At 45.0% G+C, this 25,738-nt stretch overlaps 1 protein-coding gene across 4 annotated transcripts in view; it reads left to right on the top strand.

Moving 5' to 3' along the window:
• Window positions 1–25,738, top strand: part of FNDC3A (fibronectin type III domain containing 3A) — a 224,663-nt gene that overhangs the window by 89,203 nt on the left and 109,722 nt on the right. For 3 of the 4 annotated variants that reach the window (XM_074987823.1, XM_074987830.1, XM_074987839.1), the window contains exon 5: window positions 21,995–22,071. In XM_074987823.1, the coding sequence (XP_074843924.1) occupies window positions 21,995–22,071 (77 nt within the window). Of the gene's footprint in view, window positions 1–17,740; window positions 17,860–21,994; window positions 22,072–25,738 lie in introns of those variants that run through there. The other variant, XM_074987848.1, reaches the window with a different exon arrangement.

Genomic DNA, 25,738 nt, shown 5'->3' with positions numbered 1-25,738 from the left:
ACAGTCTTTACGTGTACAGACCTAAAAGCTAAAAAATAAACAGAATTCAAATTTCTTCATCCTCGTTAAAATACTGTGGTGATGGGTATTTTTGAAATCTGTGAAATAAAATAAAAATGAACATGAGATAACGATGTTATGTATTTACTCAATAAATATGAAGAAATCACCTCACTTTTCCTTTTTAGGTGGTCTCTGCCCCCACCCTTGGTTCTACAATATACTCAGTGTTCACTGGGCATCTGGTGGGATGTTAACGTAGCAAAGAAAAACCCACGGCTGGCTGGTACAAGTCAGCTAGGGCTCATGAAACTCCTTCTGCAAAGCTGTTTCATGGCTGGGTAGAATTCTGGGTACTCCACAGGGTTCTGTAGTCTGGGTTCCAGTCCAAGTCCAGATGTGTGCACAGCTGTGAAACACCCCTACAGCCTGAATTCGAGAAGCCCAAATCAAAAGGCACAGGACAGCAGTCTATTTCTTTGGTCTTGTAGACATAGCCTGTGTGCCTAGCTTTCTTCCCTCTATCTTCGTCCAAACTGCTTCTCTCTCTTACCCTCCCATCCCATTCACCCCCCACCCCACTATACTATGCACTGTGAGGCTCTTGACTGAAATAAGTGTTAGCTTGCATACATTCCATCACTGTCTACATACTATGAAAGGGCACCCTTTCATGATCACATCCATGACATGTCTCCAGTGTCTTATAGCAGTGATGCTTCAGATTCTGTGTGTCCAGCCCATTTTGTTCTTTGTTATTACCCCATTGCTGGAAAGGAAGTAGTCCAATAGAATTCTTGTTGTGGAGTTGAAAAGGCAAAAGCGAAATAGAGATTAAATGAAATTGATCAAAATAGGAATATGACTGGGATATTGTATTTTATCTTGATTGAAGATAGCACACCAGTGAACTTGATTTAAATGTGCACACGTGGGGAAAAAAGTTAGAAGCAGACTTTTAAAAATTATGTAGTGTTTTCACAGAAGGTGTGTTACACTGAGAACATTTTATTCTCATAGTGTTTCCTGTAGCCTCGCATAATGAAATCTCATCTTTTTTACTGAACAGAAAAATACGTTTTCCTTTTAAGCATCTAACAGAATCTCTCTTCAGGCATTGTCTGTATGGGGGCTTTACTTTGCACTAATCTGAGTTAAACCAGGTTGAGAGACCTTGTGTTCACATGATGCAGTTCCTTAGAGCAGTAGTGGGCAACCTGCAGTCCATTGGGGTTCTATGTGTGCCCCATGAGACCTTTGGTTTACCCTTGCCCACATACTGGGTTGCTAGGTTCTGCTGGTTTTCACCTGCATGGCTTTTTTCCTACTAGTATTACTGAAGTGACATACGTGTAAAGCAAGGGCAAGTGAAGTGAAGTGTGGGCTGATTGTGCACCCATTGACTGTGGGAGCTGTGCACTCTCTGCTTCCAAGCACACCCCCCCGAATTCTGGGTACAGAAGCATGGTTAGCAAAACTACCCTGCCCCAGGAGACTACCTTGGTTATGACAAGTATTGGAGGGGTAGCCGTGTTAGTCTGGATCTGTGCTCACGGAAGCTCATGCTCAAAACGTTTCTGTTAGTCTATAAGGTGCCACAGAACCTCTGGTTATGACAGTTTTGCAGCCCACTGAGACAGAGAGCTACTCATGCTGCCTACTCGCTAGCCTGTGTTGCCCATCATTGCCTTAGAATGCACTAAGTCTCTGCATTTATTGCAAACTCTGTAGTCCTCTTTCAAAGTGTACTAAGTTCAGTGTGACTGGAGTTACTTCGTTCATGTGCACACAATGCTGCTCTGCGCTACTTTGTCCTCCATCTGCTATGCCACACTGCTTTGTGGGTGTCTGTTACTGACATGGCTGTTCATTTGTCTGCCCTCTGTTGCTCTGGGGTTGAGTTCATATGGATGTCCCTGCCCGCATTTAAAAACTGGCATGCTGCCAGAATTAGCACACTTGAGCCTGGATTCCAATATATTGTCGTTACAGCAATATTACTCCAGAAGCCTTTACAACATGCCTTGAGCAGCGACTTGGAGCCATGCTGAAACCCTAGGTGTCATTGCCATCTGGGAACAAGCATGAGTGCAGTTGCAGCAAGCCCTTGGACCAGCACTGCTATAAAGATGTGTTTGCAGATATTGCTAGTCAGGTATGCCTGAGGGGTGACAACTGGGATGCCAACCAGTGTCTGACAAAGCACAAACAACTCAGGAGAGGCATTAAAGCCATGGAGTCAGGAAATCTCTATTTCCAGGCATGGAAATGAAATCTATCTAATTCTTGAGGAGTTGGGCAGACTGTTGAACCCACTGTTGAACCCAAGGACTTTGTGGACTTTGTGCCCCTCTTCCCAACTTCTGAGGACAGCAGCTAGGGTTAGTGGAGGGGGAATATGAGGAGAGCAGTAAAAAGCTGTTCACAGAAAACCAGGATCTCTCTCATTGAGAACCGTGAGGGTGAACATGTAGGAAACAGGCCCTGTTTCCATCCAGAAACACAGCCCCAAGTTCTGAAGTTAAATCCTCCTTGACATGTAAGTATCTGTCTATATAATTTATTACTATATCTTATTGCTCTGCCAACTTCTGTTCTAGGTGCTCTATGGCTGCACCTGTTTTGATAAATATGAGTTAGCTTTTTCTGGTCTGTGGCCTGGACCTGCCTCTCTCCTTCATCCCACACTGATCCCCATTTTTCATTTACTTGGACCACCTTTCCAACCAAAATGACAGCTGGACCAGGTAGCCAGTCAGCTTTTAATGATCCAGCCATCCACGGAGGGCACCTACCCTCTACTTTTTCTATGTATCTCTCTTGCTCAGCAAACACCTCTGCCTATTTCATGTTCTGCTCCTCAAAATATTACTGTGTTTGGTCTTCAGAACAACCTTTGATGAAAACAAAGATTAATTTTACTTTCAATCCTGCTGTGTAAAGAGCATTTACTTATTCCTAACAGACACACACATGGTGGAGGAAATATAGGCTAGAAAAGGTGGGGAAAATACAAGATTTGCTCATGTCTTTGGAACATTGTGTGATTGGTCAACCACAAATGGATGGTCTGGCTGGCCAATCAACCGTGACACCTGTTACTTGGATGCTGGTTTATATTTCAGGCAGGGATGTGATCTGATTGGGTTTGTTTTCTGGAGACTGGGCACACTTGGCTGGATCCAGATTAGTTGATTTGTGGGGTCAATGGAAAGCCAAGAGAGAAAATTGCAGGAAAGAATTAGTGGAGCCGAGAGCAACAAATGAGCCTGTGGGGAGGGGGAGTAAACCCTCACATTTAAGGGACTGTGGGGAAGAATGGACAGCCCTATTACTCCAGTAAATGGAGGGTTTACTGTACTAGCAGGAGTCGGGAAATTGATCAGGGCTGCTGCGCTGTCAGGCTCCTGGGTCTTCCAAGCTGCTGGACCAGGGAAATTGACAATGCTGCTGCTCCTGGCTCAAAGTGAAGGGCTGAGGGAACTGTGGGATAGGTCCCACAATGCACTGCTGCAGCAGTTGATGCTTGGTGATTTCAGTGTGGAGGCAATGTGTCGAATTTGTTAGGAGCCTGTGTAAAGTGAGGATATTCAAAATTGAATTTAGAAAAAACAGCATAATAAAATTGATTTTAATAAATTCAAATTTATTTTGTAGTGTAGATGTAGCCTATGTTCTTGGAGATGCTCTCAGCTGATTCCTAATAAGAGTTCAGTGTGTGGCCAGAGGAGGGCAAAGGTGGTTTTGAGAACAGCCTTGCAAGCAGCCCCTGGCTCTTTAGACTCAGCAGCCTGTACCATAGCCATGTCATTGTTCATTGTCATGCTCTGCACTGCATGGCTGCAAATGTCTGGCATCTCTCCGGAGATCCACCATGACATGCAGGAGCTGCCCTTTTCCGGCAGGCCTCTCTGTTGCTGACACAGATTCCTGCTTACACAATCTGAAGGACTCAAGGGCCACCCAGGGTCTCTGGGGATTCACACCCATGCGCCACAGAGAAAACCTTTTGAGCCACAGCCCTGTCCCATTTTTATGCTGGGCCTCCCAGGCAGGCCTTCACTAGGTGTACGGGCAGAAATAATAGAAACTGTTTAAATAAAACAAAATAATACGTACATATCTCATAGAACTAGAAAGATCCTTGGGAAGTCATTGAGTCTAGTCCTCTGCACTCACAGCAGGACCAAGCACTGCCCTGACAGATTTTAAATTTATTTCCCCTGGACCCTTAAATGGCCTCCAGGATTTTTACCAAACATGATTTCAAAAGTTCTTGAATCTTATCTGTGGCTCTTTTATGTTCTTTGAACTAAATTAGTCTCTCTTTCTGGTTTTCTTACGCTTGTTTATAACATTTATTATTATAAACAGCTTTACCTTCTGAGACAGGGTCAAGATAGAAGGGCACTATTAGAAGAGGGGAGAGGCAGCTCTAAAAAACAGAAATAGCCTGGCTAATTAGGAGAGGCTTACTCTAGGGCAACAAGAAGCTGCTGACCCGTGGGAGCCCCAGAAATAGGGCTGCTATGAATCAGTTAGGGCCCACCGATCTCGCATCAGGCTGCCATGGGGCCTTTTGAAAAGCCTTCCTTGCTGGGGGGAAGGTGTGGAGAGTGGTAGAGGAGGTAAGGAGGATTGTAACAAGTAAGAAGAGAGTCATAAAGCTGATAAGGGGAAAAGCCAGGGTTGCCAGTGACAGCAGGGAAGGTGAGGGGTTCCCACAAAGAGTATTGGTTCCCTTCTCCCTCAAGTAGTCTGAGAGGTCAGCTGGTGGCTGGGGAGGACTGTTTGCCCAGCCCAGGCAGACCTGGGGGCACCTATCCCAATGTCCTTCTCAGCAAACAACAAAAGTCCAAACCCTGATAAGGGTAAGCAGGGCCAATGCTGCAGGACCCATATTATTAGAAGGACTGTGAACCAAACAGGAATCTGCAAGATCTGGGACGAAGGGTGGAACTGACCTTGCCACACTATGTTTATTAACATTAGTTTGTAATTTATAACAGCTTATGAATTACCATATACTTTTCACATTTGATTTTGCAATTAGGATAAATTTGTAGACATTCTTACTACTGTAGCATTACCATCCTTTTCCCTGATGGGATGGCTTCAAATTAAAGTTATGCTAAATTCAACAATTCAAGACAATCATTGCAGGGAAAAGAATTGAGTCTGTATTCTCAGTTTACATGGAGTAGACATGGACATTCCATACATATAAAGGTATGAAGACTACAGCTTTCTTCAGAGTTGTATATGCCCAGTAATGGCATTTGTACAAGAAAAGACATTTACCTTAGGGGTAGCATAGCTGTACAACTCCAACTGACATATTACAGGCTTCCACAAAAAAACCAAACAAACAAATGAAAAAAACACCTAGGAGTCATTGAGGCTTCAATCAGTGCAGAACCTACTCTCTTTTTCTCTGAACATTCAGCATGTCTGCAGGTGAGATAAAGTAGGAACTAAATTAAGAAATTGCTCACTTTCGATTTGGACGTTATGGGGAATCACTGCAGTTATTGTTTCCAGCTTAGTTCAACCCTCCCTTCCTTGCCTTCATTACTTCTACAGGGGGATCTTCCTGGTGAATAACTGCCGAGTATCTCTCTAATCTGCCTTTTCCTTTTATGAATAAGGCTCATCCTCTCCAAGTCAGAAGTCATCCACCTCAGTGTAACATGCCTGGGAGTCAGGAGAGTTTAACAAGAATGTAAAGGGGATTACTATCTAGCTTGCCCCCAGATGTCCCCTGCTAATTCCTCCAACAACTGATAAACTCTTTCAAGGTACAGCCTGAATTGCAAAGTCAAGCCACAAACTAAGCCTGCACCTGCACAGCCTCTGAGGCACAACCGCAAACTCAAGCAGCAGCTATGGCACACTCCAAAATCCTAATCTACCCCCATATACGTACTGCTTACCACCTGCGTTTTCCCAGACTGGGAAGACTCTCAGGGAGGGGAAATGAGAAAAAGATATTAGGAAAATACTGTCAGCCTCTCTACAACCGCCACTTGGGTGTTTTCCCCTAGTCCCACAGCCAGAGCATATGAACATTTCAGATTTTCAAGGACAGGGCTTTTATCAGTGAACTAGCAATGTACTTGGCATTGCTCATGTCCTTCACAGTAGTAACAGTTGCGGGGGTTGGGGAGGGAGAAATTAAAAGGAAAATATACATGTTATACTTAAATGATTGTATAGGTAGGGCTGACGGTATGGGGGGCTTCCATGCAGCAAGTGGGGAGTGCGGGAGTGAGGTAGGCGGTGGTCAGCTCAAACCAGGGGGTTGTGGGCGGGGGTGCTCAGAGGAGGGCAGGAGGCTCAGTGTCAGGGACTCAGAGTTCTGGGGAAGCTTACTGGGGAAGGTAGTGCTGGTCTGAGCAGGCCAGGGCTGTGCTGCCCAGTCCCAGCATCTCCTCCATGGGGGGGAAGTGGGGCAGCAATTCCTGGCCCTGTTTTCTTTGGGGAGGGCAGCCCTGGTTCCTGGTCCCCTGGCATCTCTTGCATGAGGAGGAGGGACTAGGCCATGGTTTTCCCCCCCATCTCAGTGTCTCCTCAGTGGGAGTGGGGTGTACGTCATATTTTCCAGTATCTCCTCCATAGAGAAGACTGGGCCAGAGTTTCTGGTCCCTGCCAGCAACTCCTCTGGCGGGGGTAGGGCCAGGCCATGGTTCCCAGCCCCAGCATCTGCTTAGGTGGGGGGTGTGGTTCCCAGCTCACCCCAGCCTTTCCTCCTGTTGTGGAGGAGGGGTCAGGTCATGATTCCCAGCCGCAGTCTGTGCTCTGTGGGGTAATGGGCCACGATTCCTGGCCCCCGGCCTGATCTTAGGGAGAGACTGCAACTCCTGGCACCCAGCATGTACACCAGGAGTGGGGGCTGTGCTGTGCCATGGTTTCTGGCCCCCACTTATCTTCCAGGGGAGAAGGTGGCCTGGGCCATGATTCCTGGTCCTTGTGTCTGATGGGGAGTGGGACTGTGCTATCTGGGCAGGGAGGAGGTGGTGGCCAGCAAGGCTCCTCCCATCCGGCACTGCAGCAGAGGGCCTGGGGGAGGGGTTTGGGGCAAGGAGCCTACTGTTGCAGTGCTGGCAAGGTGGGGAGCTCAGTTAGCCACTTGTCCTGCTGCAGCTGCCCCTAGTGGTGACTGCTGTGGTTGGCCAGTTACAAAAGCAGTTTCTCTGCCCTTGATGTTCACACCTTCACATTATCTGCTGATAATGGGCCACATCCTCTGACTGAACTGACCTGTTTTCTCCTCTTAATATTCACAACTCCACATTAGCTGCTGATAATGCGCCACATCCTCTGTGACTGAACTGACCTTGTCAACTCTGGCTCTCCCTTGAATGAGACTCCCTCTTTAAACTCTCTTCTGGAACACCCGCCCCCCGCCCACTCATGTATCTGACAAATCAGGTCTGTGCCCAAGAAACTTATGCTCCAAAACATCTGTTAGTTTATAAGGTGCCATAGGACTTCTTGAAGATACAGACTAACATGGCTACCCCTCTGATACTTGCAGTACAGTGTCCTTCATTTTTGTGCCCCCTCCTTGTCCATGTTCTGAAAAAACATTGGATTCGAGGCACTTCCCATTTTCCTGGCACAGTCAAACCCTGACCTTGCTTTAAGTTAGGGAACAAGGAAGCTGCATACAAAATTTGGTGGTCCTAGCTCTTACGGTTTAGGAGGAGTGCTTGAATGAATAAGCTCATACACAGATGCACTCCAAGATACATATGGATGAGCATCTGGGTAACTTGATGAAGGGTGAAACAGTGAACATGGGATGAACCATTTGCAGACTTCCCTATCCCTACTCCCTAAAATGGAAGACATTGGCAACCTCGAGAGTGTATTTGAAGTTGGAGAGGGAAAAAGGCAGGGAACTAATGGGGGGTGGCGCGGGTGGGAGAGTATGGCCAGAGGCAGTTTTGCCACGGAAAAAGACACTGGGTGTTGTTTGCTGTAGCTTGCCTCAGTTTCCTACCTCAGTGGAGGTCAAAAACAGTCCAATCAAGGGCCACTTCTACACATGCATGATGTTCTAGAGGAGTGGTGCTGCTCTTCCAGAAGAGCAGTGGAGCACCTACACATGCAAGGCACTCTTCCAGATTCCTTCTGGAAGAAGGTGCCACATCTTCCGGAGGCCATACTCCACTGCTAAACAAGGAAGAGCACCTTCTTCCGGAAGATTCTTCTGGAAGAAATCATATGTAGATGCTTGCAGATTGCTTCTTCTGGAAGAAGCTGCAAGCTGCCCTTAAAGCTGCAAGGACCCAGAGACCCCGTGGCAGGAAGCTGAGTGTGTGGAAGCAGGCAGCATGTGCAGGGCTGCCAGCCACACGCTGGCAAGGCCCTGCAGCAGGCACCAATCCCCAAGCTGTCCAGATGGCCAGCAGGCCAGCACCCCGTGCCCCCCAGGGCAGCCTCAGAGAGCTGGCTGAGGGCATGCAGGACCCTGACTGGGGTCCCAAATGGAGGTCTCCCCTCCTGGATGGAGCCAGAGCTTCAGGATCTCCTGGGGCTCTGGTGTGATGAGGAGATCCTCTGGGACACCAGCTGCCACCACCACAATTCCCCTCACAATTGCGCAGCTCGCCCAGGGTCTGGCTGCCTCAGGCCACCCCTCCCACACCCCCAAGCAGGTCCAATGTAAAGTAAAGGAGCTGCACCAGGGGTACATGTGGGCCCGGGACAGTTCCAGCTGGGCCCCAGCCAGCTGCCCCTTCTTCAAGGAGTTGCAGGACCTCCTGGCAGGGGACAACACCTCACCACCCGGGATCACCATCGAGACAGCCACACTGGAGCCCCCTGCTGCACTGGAGGGTGAGGAGGGCCCTGCCTTAATGGACATTCCATCTGGTGGGGAGCTGTCTGACGGCTCCCTGGTGATAAAGCTGCCGTCCACCGCCAGCAGCCAGACCACCTCCAGTTGGCATCACTCAACCTGTTTGAGGCCACCTCAGGTAAGTGTGTGCCATGGCACGTCCCTGGGGGGTGGGTGGGGCACACCAGTGCCCCAATGCAATGTCCCGACCCCAGATGGCAGGTTCCAGAATGGGCCCTGGGGCAACAGCCCCACCTGTGGGCAATGTCCGGCACCCTCTCCTGTGGAGAGCCCTGTGAGTGCACTGGGGGACCCTTCTGTGTCACAGCTGCACCCAGCCCATCTGCTCCACATGCACAGACCCCCCACAGCCTGCCAACCCCGCCAACCCACTCCCACAGGAGCCACCATGGACAGAATCACAGGGCTGGAAGGGACCTCAGCAGGTCATCTAGTCCAGTCTCCTGCTTCAAGCAGGATCAACCCCCACTAAGTCATCCCAGCCAGGACCTTGTCCAGCTGGGATTTAAAAACCTCAACAGATGGAGAATCCACCACCTTTCTAGGCAACGCATTCCAATGCTTCACCACCCTCCTGGTGAAGTAGTTTTTCCTAATATCTAACCTACACCTCTCCCTCTTCAACTTCAGACCATTACTCCTTGTTCTGCAATCTGACACCACTGAGAACAGTTTCTCACCCTCCTCTTTAGAGCTCCCCTTCAGGAAGTTGAAGGCTGCTATTAAATCACCTCTAAGTTTTCTCTTCTGTAAACTAAACAAGCCCAAATCCGTCAGCCTATCCTCATAGGTCTTGTGCTCCAGCCCCTTAATCGTTTTTGTTGCCCTTCGCTGAACCTGCTCCATCAAATCTACATCCTTTTTATACTGGGGGGGTGCCCAGAACTGGACACAATATTCCAGATGTGGCCCCACCAGTGCCGAATAAAGAGGAATAACTACTTCTCTAGATCTGCTCGAAATGCTCCTCCTATTGTATCCTAGTATGCTGTTAGCCTTCTTGGCTACAAGGGCACACTGTTTACTCATATGCAGCCTTTCATCCACCATAACCCATAGGTCCCTTTTCATCATGCTGCTGCTGAGCCAGTCGGTCCCCAGCCTGTAACAATGCTTGGGATTCTTCCACCCCAGGTGCAGGACTCTACACTTCTCCTTATTGAACTGCATCAGATTTCTTTTGGCCCAGTGCTCCAGGGGCCAACATGCCGGGCATGCAGGAGCCCACACTGCGGCATTCTGTGGGACACAGCCATTCAGTGGGTCTCACGTGAGGGTAGCCACCCAGTGGGGCCAGAGTCATGGCACTTGGCTGCGGGTGCGGCACTGAGCCCCCTTCTCCTCCCCACCCCCTCTCTTATAGCAGCACCATCCAAGGGGCAGGAGAGCCGGACAAGGAGCCTGGGGCCCACCAGCTTTGTCCAGGCCAGAGGACCCTGTAGCCCAGACCAGCCCAGCTCCCATGGCATAGTGCCCATGGGTATGGAGGGCTCAGCGCCGGGGCTGCGAGGACAAGGCCGCAGCCTACGCAGCCACCCTCCGTCACCAGAATGCCTGGCAGACAGGCAGCTGGCCCTGGATGAGGACAAACTAAATTGGCAGCAGGACACATGGTGGGAGGTGGTGGGGATGTTCCGCTCGGTGTGCAGGACCCTGGCCAACCGGCCCCCAGCTGCCGTGCCCCACCTGCTGCTCCTGCCCTTGGCCCCCCGCTGCCCCCTGCCCTCCTTGAGGCTCCCCCCCCACTCTTTCCTCCCCACAGCCCATGACCCCAAGGCCCTGGCCACCCTGGTACCCTCAGGAGCCTTGTGGCCTGGTTTGTGGACATGGAGGGTCCCGTGAGCTGCAACCCGTCCCCTCCATCCCACCCCCTGATGAGCCCAGGCCTGCAACAGACCAGCCTCACCTCCCGGTTCTCCCAGCCTCATCAGTGCCCCGCAGGGGACCACGCAACCAGGGCGGGAGGGGCACCCATGGGCACCAGGACTCAGTCCTCCACCATGTCCCTTGAGTACAATCCCCTCCATCCCTGTCCCAGGCCCCATCCAAGCTGACATGCCTCTGTTCCCTGACCCTCATGTATGCAGTTACATGTTCTGTTTTTACAGTGTTCTATGTTTATTGGTTCCTAACTATGACCACTATGTACAAGCTTTTGCTATGGTTCTACATTGTGGGTTATATACAGTGATTACAGTGAAAGTTGTAGGTTATATGCAGGTTTTACAGTTTGTACCCCCCCATCTCCCTGGTTTTGGTGAGGAAGGGTTGGGGTCGGGGGGGAATGTGGCGGGGGAGGGAGGGCAGGGAAGGTTAATATCCCCCTTGGGCAAACGCCTCCCAGATACGGGCCCTGTCGGGGTTGAGCTGCCTGTCAGGGGCCACGTCGGGCTGCTGGTAGCTCGAGGCCGGCTCTGCCATCCAACCCTGGGGAGGGTCCCCTCACATGCCTCAATGAGGTTGTGGAGGGTGCAGCAGACAGCCACGACCTGCAGGATGTTCTCCGCCCCTACACAGAGGTGCATGAGGAGACATCTGAACCACACCTTCAGACAGCTGAAAGTTCACTCGACTGGATACCAGGCCCGTGTGAGCTGGGTGTTGAATAAGTCCTGGGAGGGTGTGAGGTGGCCCATGTATGGGCGCATCAACCAGGGCTGCAGGGAGTAGGCCAGGTTGCCCACGAAGAATAGGGGCATGGGGACCTCCCCAACGGAATGCTCCCGCTGGGGCATGAATGTTCCATTCTCCATCTGACGGAACAGGACAGAGTTCCACAGGATGCACACCCTTCCCAGCCAGTCCATGGAAATGTCTGTGAACAAATCCACCACCACATGGAGCACGATGGAGTGGTACCCACTGCAGTTCATGTAGCAGCTGCCACAGTGGTCCAGGGTCCTGATGGGGATATGTGTCCCATTGATTGCCCTGAAGCACTGGGGGAAACTGAGCTCCACGAAGCCCTCAATGAATGTGTCCAGGTGCCCCATGCACGCCACCCGCCGCACCAGCATGTCATTGTGGCTCTCACAACCTGCAAGGGAACAAGAGTGGGTACAATCATGAGCGTGCGCAGGGGTACCTCTGCCCCCTTGCCCAGCCCGCCCCCTGCTTATGAGGCCTTAACTCCACTGCTGGGGCACCCCTCCGGCAGCGGGCATGTGTTGGTCCCCCTGGGCTGTGCCTACCCACCCCGCAGTCCAGACCTGCACTCCCCCAGCTCCCGAGGATCCCCCGTGCCCACCAGCCCCCTCTGTCTTCCCTGGTTGGGGAAGAGCCTTACCTCTAGTATGATGGCCCTGGTGAGGGGGGGAAGGCAGGGGCATTGTGGGGTCAGGACCCACGGGCCTGGGTCTCCATCACCCCAAGAGGCCAAGGAGGGTGGCCAGGAGGATGGCCAGCTGCAGGAAAGAGCAACCCTGCTGGCTTGCAGCTGCTGGAGTTCCATGCCTGCTGGCTGGGGCAGTCAGGACAGGGACCTGGGTCTGTGAGCAACACAGCAGGCCTCAGCAGCTTGTGAAGGGAGGGGCTGTTTGAGTGGGGCCCTGTAAAGGGTAGTATGGCCAGCAGCCCTGGAACGGCTCTCTGGCCATGTGACCCTGTTCGCACCATTTCCTGCCCTGTTCTTCCAGAAGAGTGTCCATGAATGTGTAGAAGTCCTCTTCCAAAAAAAAGAGGTGGCTCTTTCGGACGACGTTTAATGTGTAGACGTGATCTTTTGGAAGCCTCACTCTTGTAAAGCAGAGCATCTGCCTTCAATAAAACCTTGTGAAAGGAGCACGTGTATAGTAATTCATAGGCTCTTATCTAAGAGCCCATGTAAATCCTGAGTTCCAAACAAAAGTCTCTAAGTGCCAGCAGCAGCTACTTGAGCTGTAAGACCTCAGGCTTCTCCTCTGTCTGAACTCTGAAATCTTTCCCTGGTTTGCTCAGGGACCCTTCCAGGCTATGGTGCCTAGAAACCTTTTGCTTAATTTGGGCTCTGTGACAGCCCCTGTCCTCAGGAACTTCCTTTCTCAAGAGTCCTTGTTTAACTATTAGCCTTAGTCTTTTATTATGTTCAGGGGCTTCCCTGTCTAATTAGCTGATTCTCAGTTAACTCAGTGAGTTAACCCATTCACCATTGTGGAGGTTGTCCCTGGTAGGTTGTTTCCCGGTCCTCATTAGAGGGCTAGCTAGGTCTTGGACACAGGGATATGCAGAGGCAACACAGCAGTAGAATGTTTTGCTGCCGTGTATGCCACTAGTGAGCGCACAGATTATGCCCTCAGCCAGGAGACAGCACCATACTGAATCCCCTGGACAGTACAAGGTACTAGGAACACTACCCCCACAGCTGTGCTGTTAGGTGCCATTCCCCTTGCTAGCCCAAGTGCAGGGCAGCAGGAAGAATTACACTTGGGAGCCCTGCTTTCAAGCCCTTTACCATGTGATCCTGATAACTTTGAGCCCTGACATTCTACACGAGAAGGTCCAAGAATAAGAAACAGAGATGAAACATATTCTTGCATGTAAACTGGAGCTCCTCTTCTTCCTATCTTGCAGTTGTTGGGCGCTGCTCTCCACTGCACTGTGGGTACATCTGTACTTACCAGAAGATCGGCATGCTGGCAGTTGATCTTCTGGGGTTCAATTTAGCGTGCCCAATGGGGCCATGCTAAATTGAATGATCAAGGTGTTGCCATCAACCCCAGAACTCCTTGCAGTTGTGAGGAGTAAGGGAAGTCAATGGGAGGAACTCTCCCAACCTCCTGCTGTGGGGATGGCAGCAAAAATCAGTTTAATGAATGTCAGCTCCAGCTTGGCATCTCCCATTCCCATGGGAATACATCAGGTTCAAGATGGATTCTGGTCCCAGCTGGTAGGGTCACATGCCTTTTTGACCAACCATCTTCTGGACTTACAGGACAAACAAGGCTGTTTACAAGTCGCTGAGTTGACCATCTAGCCATTAAGCTTCAGCATAAGAAATGTCTCTCATTACACATTTTGAAACTATAAACTGATGCACACTTCATGTTTCTAGCTTTACATACAATAATGATAAATGCACCAAAATAGGATATATAGATCTAGCAGCTTGTAATATTCAAATCAATAGGTTACATGAGATACTTTGTTTAAAGCATCTTTGAATTATGTATATTCATATTCACAAGCCAATTTTGATAAAGCATGGAGGAACCATAACAATGTAGTTCAGGCGAAAATGGCTTAGTAATGCTTTTTGTTAATAACTTCTCTTACCTGTCATATGCTGCTGTTTAAAAGTTGGCCTCTGTTTCAACCAACCTAAGAAAACAGCCCTCTCATTTTCTGTTCTAGTCTATTTACTAGGAAGGAAAACAGTGTTATTTTGTTGTTAAAATTGAGATAGAGCCTATAAATCTGCCACTGACTTTTCTTGTACATCTCTGAAGTCTAGACAGTTCAACAAATTGTAATGAAAAGTGAATTCTATTAAACATGTAGAATTTTCCTGAACAGAAAGAGGACGAAACATCTCCTTTGTAGGAAAAATCTGTAAATATTTGGCTTTTCCTGCATTTGTTCATCAAACTAAGTTGGATAACTTTTACTTTCTTGACATACTCTTTGGGTGTTGCTTTTTGGAGCAGTGATGCATTCCTGACATTCTCCTACATTTTCTACGTAGGTTTAATATTCACACTGTCCCGCCCTGAAAATGAGTATTTTGTGTGCAAGCAATAATGCATATAGTTGATCTGCTTAATTATAACCAACCTGTGTGCATATTTTATTCAGCTTTTTGGAATATTAAGAAATTCACAGCCGGAGAAAGGATTCCTTAGATCAAGATTAGTTAGTAGGTGGATTGCAGGTAGAATCTGGACAGCCAGATGCTTTTGAATGGATGAAAACTTCTCTCTTTTCCTTTTCTTTTTCCCTTTCCCTTTTCCTCTCTGTCTGTCTGTCTGTCTCTCTCTCTAGTTTGGACTTTGACTATACTTTGACCAAGAAATTTGGACCTTGATTAAAAAAAATAGATTACCCCTGCCTGAAATCTCTATTTCCTGAGAGAGCAGAAGATGCCAAAAGCTTCTACACTCTAGTTAAATATAAATGCTGTCTGCTAAGCTGTAAGAGAAGGAAATAACCTTTTAGTGCAGAATGTTGAATGTAAAGATACAGAAAAGACCTTTTCAGGTAATATTTTTTTTCTGTTGAAAGACTGACAGGACGAGCATGGGGAAAAAAGTGCTGAACTGTGTCTCTAAAGTCTTTTAGATTGTGATGGTGTGTGTGTGTATTCCTTAGCCAGAGCTGTTTTAAGTCCCATCATGTGATCAGGTTGGTTGCTTCATTAGTTTTAAATCACCTCAGTCATAGTGTACATGCACCTATTGAGAATCAGGTGCAATGGTGAAAATGTCATTGTGTAAACACTACACAGAGGCAGTCTTGGGAAACTGAGAGTCTATCGTTCTTTTCCCAGGTAGTTTTTTTGGTGTAAGGACAAACTGTAAGACAAATGCTGCTGTTTAATCTCATTAAACAGCCAGTGGAGACAGTTGGATTTTTACAACTGGGGATAAAAGCACGAACATGGAAAAATACCTTGTGTTCAGTCTAGTATATTGTATTTTTCTCCTTGTGAATCTGGTGACTCATGAATAGCCAGGTATTTGAATCAGGGCAAAACATAAGGAAACTGGAAACATTTAACATTTATTTATTGTAAGTGGTAATTATTGTATATGGATACACCCACCATTATTCTAAACAAGTCTGATCCTAGCCGTAAAAGAAAGGACCCAAACTGAACATTATTGCGAGTCTGGAACAGAGATTGTACAGTAATTCCATCTAGTTAAATACTTCCTCATAAAGATGTACAGCTTGATGTGGCAGGGTTGTATTAGTCTCTGATGTGCAACAGATCTGTGTAAGCACTTAGGTACCCTTGTCACAGAGAGATTGGAGCCCCTTCAATGGCATAGATGTCCCCAGTTAACAGAAGCCGATCATCCTGCTGCAAAGGCCAGGATTTTATTTTCTATTTTGAAGGTTATATTGATTGAAAGGTAGGCCTGTACCTGGAAAAAATTGCATCATCATCACAGAAATAATTGAAATCAAAGTATAGCTGATGTTTTGGGCAAGGAAGCCTGTATCTTGTTTTCTCAAAGGTTTGGCCCAATATAGACAGAGTGGATTGGTTTACTGATTGTAAAACCCTATAGAGTATCTGTCCTCTCCAGGCAATTTGCCTCTGTGAGGGGATTTGATGGCCTCCTTTTATTTTCTCAGTTTGAATGGGTGTGCACTCCCCCATGGAAAAGCCTGGGATGTTTTTGGAAGGGACTCTTCAGGAGTGGTTGGAGATGATCACGCTTCACAGCTATCTGTCCTTTGATCCATTATTCCTCAGTCTCTTTGGATGACGTTGCTGGGGTTTTTCCAGTTCTGCTTTGTTTGAGCATTTTCCCCTGGCATTCTTCATACTATCCTTTTATAAACTAAGCTTCCTGGTTCACAGCAATTTAATGATGGGTATTTTTAAAACTCAGCTAAAAATGTATATTTAAATTGGCCAGCCCAGTTTGTGGGCAGCTACCACACAGCCTTGATGCCAAAGCTAGACTGAGGGGGATCCAGGGTTGTTTTGTCAGTATGAATTTAGGGCTAATGGAAAGTGTTAGATTGACAACACTGTTTATCCACATCTTTGTGCTCACAGCTCCTCCTCATGTTTATTTCCCCGCTCCAGCCCCAAACTTACTATATGCTTTCTCATTTTATTTTCTCTTAGTCCTTTCTTCATTATCTCTTTATTATAAGTTAAATGCGCTGTTCTTTCTTTGTAGCACTTTCTTGTGTCTGTCACCTAGAGTTGCTACCTCATTGTAGCTTACAGACAGAATTTAAAGGGATAGAGATTTGTTACTTTTTGTTGTTTCTGCTGTCTCTTGTAGTTACTGTAGCTGCTGGAAGACTGAAATAAAGCTTTCAAGTTTTAGCTATTATATAAAGACAGAGTGGTGTAACTATTCTTGGCATCAGGACTATTGATTTACTGCAGTCTGTCAATGTTAGATGGGCATGCTGCCACGTCAGTGGTGCACTCTATTGTTTCAACTGCTGTGGCCTTTGTATTTGATCCTGGCAGTGCTTGCGTCAGTGATGCATATCATTGCCTGTGTGATGTCAAAGTGTGGGTGTTCAGTTACAGAGACATAGTTAACCTAATGTGCTGCAGTAAATCCTGAACGCTATTTCCTGCTGGGAATAACAAAGAGAGAGTGATTCATCCTTATTCACATTAAACTAATGCTAAGTATAGCAGTGATCATGACCAGCAGCATCCACACAGATTAGTATCACAATCACTGCAGCTTGTTAAACATGGTGTCAAAACAGTGTTTGTATAAAAAGAGGTATTTGTGTGTGCATTCTTCTCAAAGAGGGTTCACTGATTATCAGTTAAAGGTAAACCCTCCTAAGCAGAAAATAATGTGGTTAATGTAATCTTTTAAAACTTAATTCTGTTTATTAAAATGTAAAATACTTTATTAAAAACTTCTGTAAATAATCACATCAGCAATTATTATTACGTAGTGTTTAATAAACTGCAAAAAAAGTCAGAGTGCACAGTAGATGGAGTGTTTGTGGGGTGTTCCACTGAGAACAAATAACGTGTTCTCCTTTAAAATGAGCTACCTTTGCTATTTGTCTTGCCAAGCATTTGAATTCACATTTAGTACATACGTTAAAAGATGAAAATCCTATCACAGAGAAAGAAGTGTGGTGTTCACACGAATGAATCACTGAGCTGCACACCTCAAGCTTCCCTTTTTCCCTGTCTCAGTAAGTCATGTGATGATAATCATGTGACTCGGTCAAAGGAGCTTTTCCTCAAACAGCACCAAAACGAAAGCATTCTCCTAATTAAAGCTACCAGCGTGTCCAGCCTTGGATCCCTGGATGTTGTTTACTCTTCTGCTATCACAGTAAACACAAAATGAGTGGTAAGATTTGCTGCCTGTATTTTGAAATAGAATTCAGCTTTCATGTTAAAACATGAGAAAAGCATTACATAAACCTAGCCCCTCCCTGCATTTTCAGCCGATTCTAGATCTGTAATAGCTATAAAAGGTAGAAGAGGGTTGGTACATTTAATCTTGCGATATGTAAAATTGTGAAATGTTGTCTTTATTATAATGTTGAATCAGTAGAGCAATGTGCACCGCTGCATAACCTGTTTTAAAAACCTCCCTGTCAGAACAAAATTAGTAGCTAGTATTGCATTTGGAGGCCATTATGAATATTGATTTTTTTTATAAGAGCACCATTATATACAGTTATTGCCCAGAAAGAATCTCTGTTTGTAGACTGATAAAATGCCTGGGTTTTATGTTGAAAATTGTATATATGTTTACAGTTTCTAATTCAAAATTAAATGAGAAAGTGAGACTTGAAAATTAATTGCATATCTGATTTTTTTTCAGTATTTTGAAGTCTACAGGTTTTAAATGTATTTTGCTAAGACTAACTTATGTCCAGGATGGTAGAAAGCAGGCATTACATTAACTTTGTTTCCCCCTTTACAGTGTTTATAAGAGGCACAATACATTTGCTTTTACATTCTGTTCAAACAGTCAAACTCAAGTTTTTGAGCAACCTGCTATGGTTGACATGACCTGAGCTGTTGTATTTGTCTCACCACTTCATGCATGTGTTCTTAATTTTTTTCTCAGGAGATGTGTTCTTTACCACCATCTCCTTATTTCCCTTTGGGACAAACAATGCTTATCAGTGCAGGAAAAAAATTACAAACTAAGCTAATAAATGAAATGAAATATAATCATTCTGATACAATGGCACTATTGAAAGTGTGAGGAGACTTGTCTCTTTTGGTTTAAGGTGATAATTTTTCATGTGTATGAAGCATTTTGCAGGCTGTTGTATTTTAAACCAGGCGTATCCAACCTATAGCCTGTGGCTGTATACAGCCCACCAAAGCATTCAAAAGGCCTGCAGTCCGCTTCAACACAGTACACTAACGTGTAATTTATTAGCACTTTGTTATTGTATTTACATAATTTTAGTTTACATAAGTGTGTAAATAAACAGTGATGTACATATGTTGTTTCTGTTGAAATACATGCAAAACGAGCTGAATTTAAAATATAAATCAATGCAAATGATTTTAAATCATGTTTAAATATATAGAATCTGATTGGTCTACACCAGATACATGGCCCTCTTGTGTCATAAAGTTGGACATAACTGTTTTTAAACTATAAAATACTTATATCAGATTTTTACCTAAGTCCTTCAATTTTACCTTCATTAGCTTCATCATGTGAAAATATATAGAAAATTCCAGACTAACAATTTAGATTATGTACATCATTGACATTAATAATCAAATAGGATATTAAGGAAACACTTTCTAAAGCAGAATTTAATTTGTATATACAGTAGGGTCTCAATATTCGCAAGGGTTACTTGTTGAGAACCGTCGCGATGTTGAATTTTGCAAATACTGTATGGCAGCCGTTCCCCCTGGAGCCGGGCTGATGGGGCTCCTGCCCGGAGCTCCGGGGAAGTGGCGGCTGTCAGCACTCCTGCCCAGAGCCCCAGGGGAAGCCATGACTGCCAGTACTCCTGCCCAAAGCCCCAGGGAAGCAGCGGCTGCTGGCACTCATGTCCAGAGCCCTGGGGGAAGCCATGGCTGCCAGCACTCCTAGCCAGAGCCCCGCGGGAGATGGTAGCTGCCGGCGCTCCCTGCCCAGGACCCCAAGGAAGGGGTGGCTGCCAGTGCTCCTGTCCAGAGCCCCAGGGGAAGTCATGACTGCCAGTACTCTTGCCCAAAGCCCCAGGGAAGCAGCAGCCCCCAGCACTCCTGCCTGGAGCCCTGGGAAGTGGCAGCCACCAGTGCTGCAGCGCTCCAGGGTCCTGGGGGAGTGGCCACTCACAGCCTCTCATGATTAATTGAATTTGCGAACCTAAATGTTTGCGAATGTTGAGACCCTATTATACTATAAAAATAGTGGTAACACATCCTGATAGTATCATTATTGGCTGATAATATGACATCATTACTGTTTTTTATGGGTAGGTGCTGTAAATTTGTCACACATACATATCAACAATCTTAACAAGTTACTAAAAGGAATAGCAAATAAAAATATGTTCTTTTTACAAAGTATTATGCCTAAATAAAGCTAAGATCCTCACATGAGAATTTAAAAAAAGGTTTATTGAAAAACAATCCAGCATTAACATTTTATCCTATGCTCTCACAAAAAAATCTTTTGTTTGCAAGTCATGCAAGCAGTACCGTGATTTCTGACAAAAATATCACAGCAAGGAGCTCTGCAAAGCTTATATTTTTTTAAGTTTATCTACTGTTGATTACATTTTACAATGATTTAGAAATATAATCAGAAGTGTAATAGAGTTTACCTTTGCAGCCTGAGTGAGCTTATGGTCATACATTTCTGTTAGTCTATAAGGTGCCACAGGACCCCTCGTTGCATCTTCTCCCTGTTTTTAAAACTTCAGAATTTCAAAGTCAGACTATAAATATTGTGAAGTTACCATCTTAACTTAATGCTAACTCCACAAGAGGGACCCACTCAAGCTCATAAATTGCCCTGAGTCATTTATTTTCTGACTGCTGAGGAGGAGACAGTTTGTGAATGTGGCTGTGTTTGGAGCAGTGTGTTAATGTCACCATGTGGCAACTTGGGTATTGGCTTTAGAGAAGACTCCTTCTTACATCCGTCACAATAGAAAGGCATTAAAGGCATAAAATTGCTGGTCTTCAGAAGGAAGTGTAGCTTGCTGTTCAGAACACTCTGCTTAATTTGGCCAGATGCAGCAAGAGTAAACACCCACTGTTGGTCTGTCTTATCTAATCTATCTATCTTACTTATTTTAAAATGTTTCAAGTTTTTAGGCTGGTGATACATTTAATATGCCTGCAGTTGTTGCTATTTACTTTAATTTTTAAGTATTTCCATCCTTATTTTTCTTCTTAAATATTCTGTTTGAGAGACTATCTAGGGTTCGGGGACAGTAGCAACCCATTGTAGGTTATTAGGGTTGTTAACATTATTTATGGTCCGCTTCAACACTCCTTATGGCAGCAGAACTCCTACTGCTTTATTTGCTGAAGATTTGTAATTCCAAGTTAAACAAAATGTAGAGAGGTTTCATTCACGTTTGCCTTTAACCCATCTTTTTCCATCTACAACTGAAGACCTTGATCTTGAAATTAGATAGAGAATTTTTCATTGCTGACAATGTCATAGGTTAGCGATTGCTCATTTAACTAAAACCGAGCATCTCTGCACATAAAACATTTATAAAATTTCATGTTTTATGTTCAGGGCATTCTGTAGTTTTCAAATTTGATCACATGCTATTTTGTTGCTTTAGCTCGTTTTTTTTCAGGCAGATATATCATTATTTTTCTTCAACAAACTTTTCTTACCAGGCATGGGATGGATTAATCTGCTTATACAGCAAATACTTGGCATATACTTCAGCACCTTGAATCTGAAGATATGAACACAGCTGTCAAGCATTAATAACCTTAAGTCTAGGTATAAGAACACTCTTTTGGGGTAGCGAAGTATTATTTTGGTTTTACAGATAAATGATCAAATTCATCCCTTTTCAACTCCCTTGAAATAGGTGGGAACTCTGGCTGCTCAAAACCTCTGAAAATAAGACTACAAATTTTATTTTCCCTAAGATTACCCATGAAGTCTGTTGCAAAACTGAGAATAGAACACAGAACTCCACACACCCAAATCCTGCACTTATGTCATAAAACCATCCTTCTCAAATATTTTCCTAGGAAGGATACACATGTATTTCTATTCCTTTTACTAATTGTCTTTGGTGTTTATAACTTTGTCTTTACAAAAGAGAAATATTGTCAGGGAAGTAATTTTTCTGTGAACCCCATCTGTTGTTCATGTGAATTGAGTGCCCTTCACAATAATTTTATCTTCACAGCCCATATGCTCTGTTTATTCATGTTATCTTGTATATTTCTTTGCAGAGATATTGCAATTCAGAATGTACTTAGAATTTTTAAAGTTTGTTAAACAGTGTTTTACTGAAATACTTCTGTAACCCATTTAGGTCCTGCTCAGGTTCCAATGATGTCCCCAAATGGTTCAATGCCTCCTATTTATGTGCCTCCTGGATATGCCCCACAGGTACGTCCAAACATGTGCTTTATATGACTTCATAAATTCACAATAAATTTGCAGTTGCATAAAACATACATAAAATCCTGGGACTAACATAATAATTAGTTGACATGTTCAACCTGATAACATAACATGACAAGTTTCAGAATTACAGTGATCTGCAGAAGTATATATGGTGGTGCCCCTTGATGTCTCTTCCATAGGAGTCTCTTTGCATACATTTATTAGCCTCCTTTTTGGTGCATGTGTGTGATATTTATTTCCAGTTATTTATATGGTAGTAGCAAACGAAGTTCCTAGTTGGAATAAGGATGTCCTTCTGGTATGCATTTGTACAAACATATAAGGTGATATCAAAACAAAAAGCAGTCAAGTAGCACTTTAAAGACTAGCAAAATAGTTTATTAGGTGAGCTTTCGTGGGACAGACCCACTTCTTCGAAGAAGTGGGTCTGTCCCACGAAAGCTCACCTAATAAACTATTTTGCTAGTCTTTAAAGTGCTACTTGACTGCTTTTTGTTTTGATAGTGTATAGACTAGCACGGCTTCCTCTCTGTTACTATATAAGGTGATATGGTTCTCTATTCCATAGAACATTCAGTACAGGACTGGGGTCCTGGAATGTGCTTCATGCTGGTAGATCCCCTTCATGTGTGCAAAGTCCCATTGACTTCAGGGGTCTCCATCTGGTTACAGTGATTTTCCCCCAAGGCGCTCCCTGCAGGGCTGGGACTTAAAGAAACAGGACAGACAAACAGTCCTAGACAACATGTAAGGTAAAGTGCCAAGTATCTATTTTGACTATATTGGCATTGACTATATTTTTTCTACAATGCCTAGCCAAGTGCAGAACCAACCTAGTTGTGGTCTTTAGGCACGATTACAATACCAGTCTTAGATAATTGTCAGTGTGTTGCCTTAATTAAAATTTCCCGCAACCTATATTCTTTTTGGCTTTGCTGGTTCTGTCTGTACTGGTTCTGCAGCCAACTTACTCTACCTTTACTGACCAATGTGCAGAGCCTCTGGTATAGAAAAGGGGACAAACAATTCAAAATACAACTAAAATAAAACAGCCAGTCAAGTGGCACACGTTAACGAAAGTATGTAAAAGATTGGCCACCAGCAGAGCGCTTGCATGCATGGGAGGAGGCCCATCTACTTTTATTTGCTTTCTGCGAAAAAGGTGTGTGTGTAAAGCAGTGGTTTCCTGCTGTAGCAGGGAAGGAGGAAGGGAGAGAGCCTGTTGGAGATGGGATGCAATTTAACTGCCTCATCCTGGCTCCAGTGGGCTGGCAGGGACAGGAGTCTGCTCTGTGGAGCCGCCCCCTCCACCTCCCCCCTGCAAGTAATTGAGTAACCACTGAAATTTTCAGCAGTTCCTCATTTACTCAACATCTCTAGCATGACGCATGTTCATTTGCCTGGTTTTTGACCTGTTAAAGACAGTGTTTTCCATGGTGGATTTGGAACATTAATTCATTTTATCCTTGTTTAGCTTGTTGTATGCACTGCTCTGTTGCAAACCTCTCTAGTAAGACCATAACTAAAGTAAATGTAAGTAAATGTGATGTTTATAAATAATCGATTCAGCTGCAAAAAGTGGGTGTGCCATGGAATTGTTTGTCTCGTGAAGTGTGCCCTGTTACTGACAAGGTTGGGAACCACTGGCGTAAAGGCTTGTCTGCATGGTCATTTAATGTTCAGCAAGACAGACGTGACTATAAAGAGCTTTAAGGTGCCATGTTCTAATTGGCCATGTGGAGTCTGGTGATGCACACTTAATGTAGCATAGTCAGAACATTTATTGGGCGGTACCCTGATCTGCACGGCCAGTTAGTGCATGGCAGGCTTGCCATGAGCCAGCTGACAGCGTAGACAAGCTCATGGTTAGTTCTTAAGTCTTTAATATTAGAATTCTGAAAATAGCAGCAAAATGGGTTTTGTGGTTTAACTATTTCATTTTGATGTAGATCAAAATTGAAAGGCATGTTTCCTGTCAAAATTCATGTTTTATTTCATTAGGAACATTAAAAATCTTTGCATATTTGCTATGAGCTGCTTTATTCTGGTTTCTTTTTAATGTCAAGTTGGTTACTTAATGCAAAAATATGATTAAATGAGACCTGAATCATTTTACTGAAATGAGTAAACTAGAGTCATAGAAGTGTAGGACTGGAAGGGACCTCAGTGGGTAATCCTGTCCAGTCCCTTGCACTCAAAACAGGACTACATAATATCTAGACAATTATTGACAGGTGTTTGTCTAACCTGTTTTTAAAACCTCAAAAAACTTATTCCACAGCTTCCCTAGGTTGTTTGTTCCAGTGCTTAGCCACCCGGACAAGGGCACCATTGCTTCTTGTCCTATCCTCAGAGTTTTTTTTTAACAATTTTTTACTCTCCTCCTTGTAATAACCTTTTATTTATTTGGCAACTGTTAGCATGTTTCCCACTCGGTCTTTTTTTTTTCTCCAGCCTAAAAATGCATAATTCTTTCAATGTTTCCTCAGAGATCATGCTTCCTCGATCGTTAATTGTTTTTGTTGTTCTCCTTTGGACTTTCTCCAATTTGTCCCCATCTTTCCTGAGATGTAGTACCTAGAAATTGACACGGTACTCCAGTTGAGGCCTAATCAGCATAGAGTAGAGCAAAAGATTCACTTTCTGTGTGTGTCGCTTCCAACAGTCTGCTAATACATTCTAGGATGAAGGGGGTTTGTTTTTTGTTTGTTTTTGCAACAGTGTTAGACTGTTGAGTCATATTTAACTTATTATCCACTGTGACTCCCCCAGATCCCTTTCCACAATATTCCTTCCTAGGGAAGCACTTCCCATTTTGTGTTTGTGTAACTGTTTCCTTACTTAACATACAAAGAAAATAAACCCCCTCAAGGTGCCTTGCAAATGCATATTAAGAAAAGTTGGAGAACTGCAGAAATTATTTGCTGAATGACAGAAACTAGTAGGCTAGGAAAGCTATTCAACACCTCAGTCATTCATGTATCATTTTAATTTAGGTTTCTTAGGTCTGTATTTTCTCCAGTTCCTGAATTCGGAGTTTTCACACTATACTTTCTGTTGCTGGAGATTAGAGCCAACATCTAGAATAAGACATGACTTGGTTTTCACACGTTGTATAAAACTGAAGTGTTTCCAAAAACATGTGATATACTGTTAAAAAAAACAACAGGACTTGCTCTACGCCCAATATCATGGGAGTGACATTCATTCTGTAAAGAGGGTGAAATTGTACTTTTAAGCACACTCATCCCTCGCTATACAAGCACAATTGGTTCCCAACTTTCTGCTCATAGGCAGAAACACATAAGAGAGACACTAAATTCCTATTAAATTACATGTAAAAGTCTCTGATAGGTTCGTAGTGCTCCTTACTCAGGGAAGGAGTGGCAGCAGGTGGCGCTGCTTTTGAAAGGTGAGTGAACCTTGGGTTGGGGAGGGTCAAAGGCTGGGGGTAGTTTGGGGCTATGAGTGGGAGGGAGAGTTAAAATCTGGTGGTGGTTTGGGTGGGGGTTTCAGGCTGCCATGGTTTGGGGCTGGCAGGGGGTCAGGCTGCGGAGCTGCAGGGGTCAGGCGGCAGGGAGGGTCTGGCTGTGGACCGGTCAGAGGATCTGGCTGCCACAGTTTGGGGCTGCGGGGGTTACAGGCAGGG

This window comes from Carettochelys insculpta, chromosome 1 (genome assembly GCF_033958435.1).
Source record: "Carettochelys insculpta isolate YL-2023 chromosome 1, ASM3395843v1, whole genome shotgun sequence".
NCBI classification, from domain to species: domain Eukaryota; kingdom Metazoa; phylum Chordata; order Testudines; family Carettochelyidae; genus Carettochelys; species Carettochelys insculpta.
This window is presented reverse-complemented; position numbering and strand designations above follow the sequence as displayed.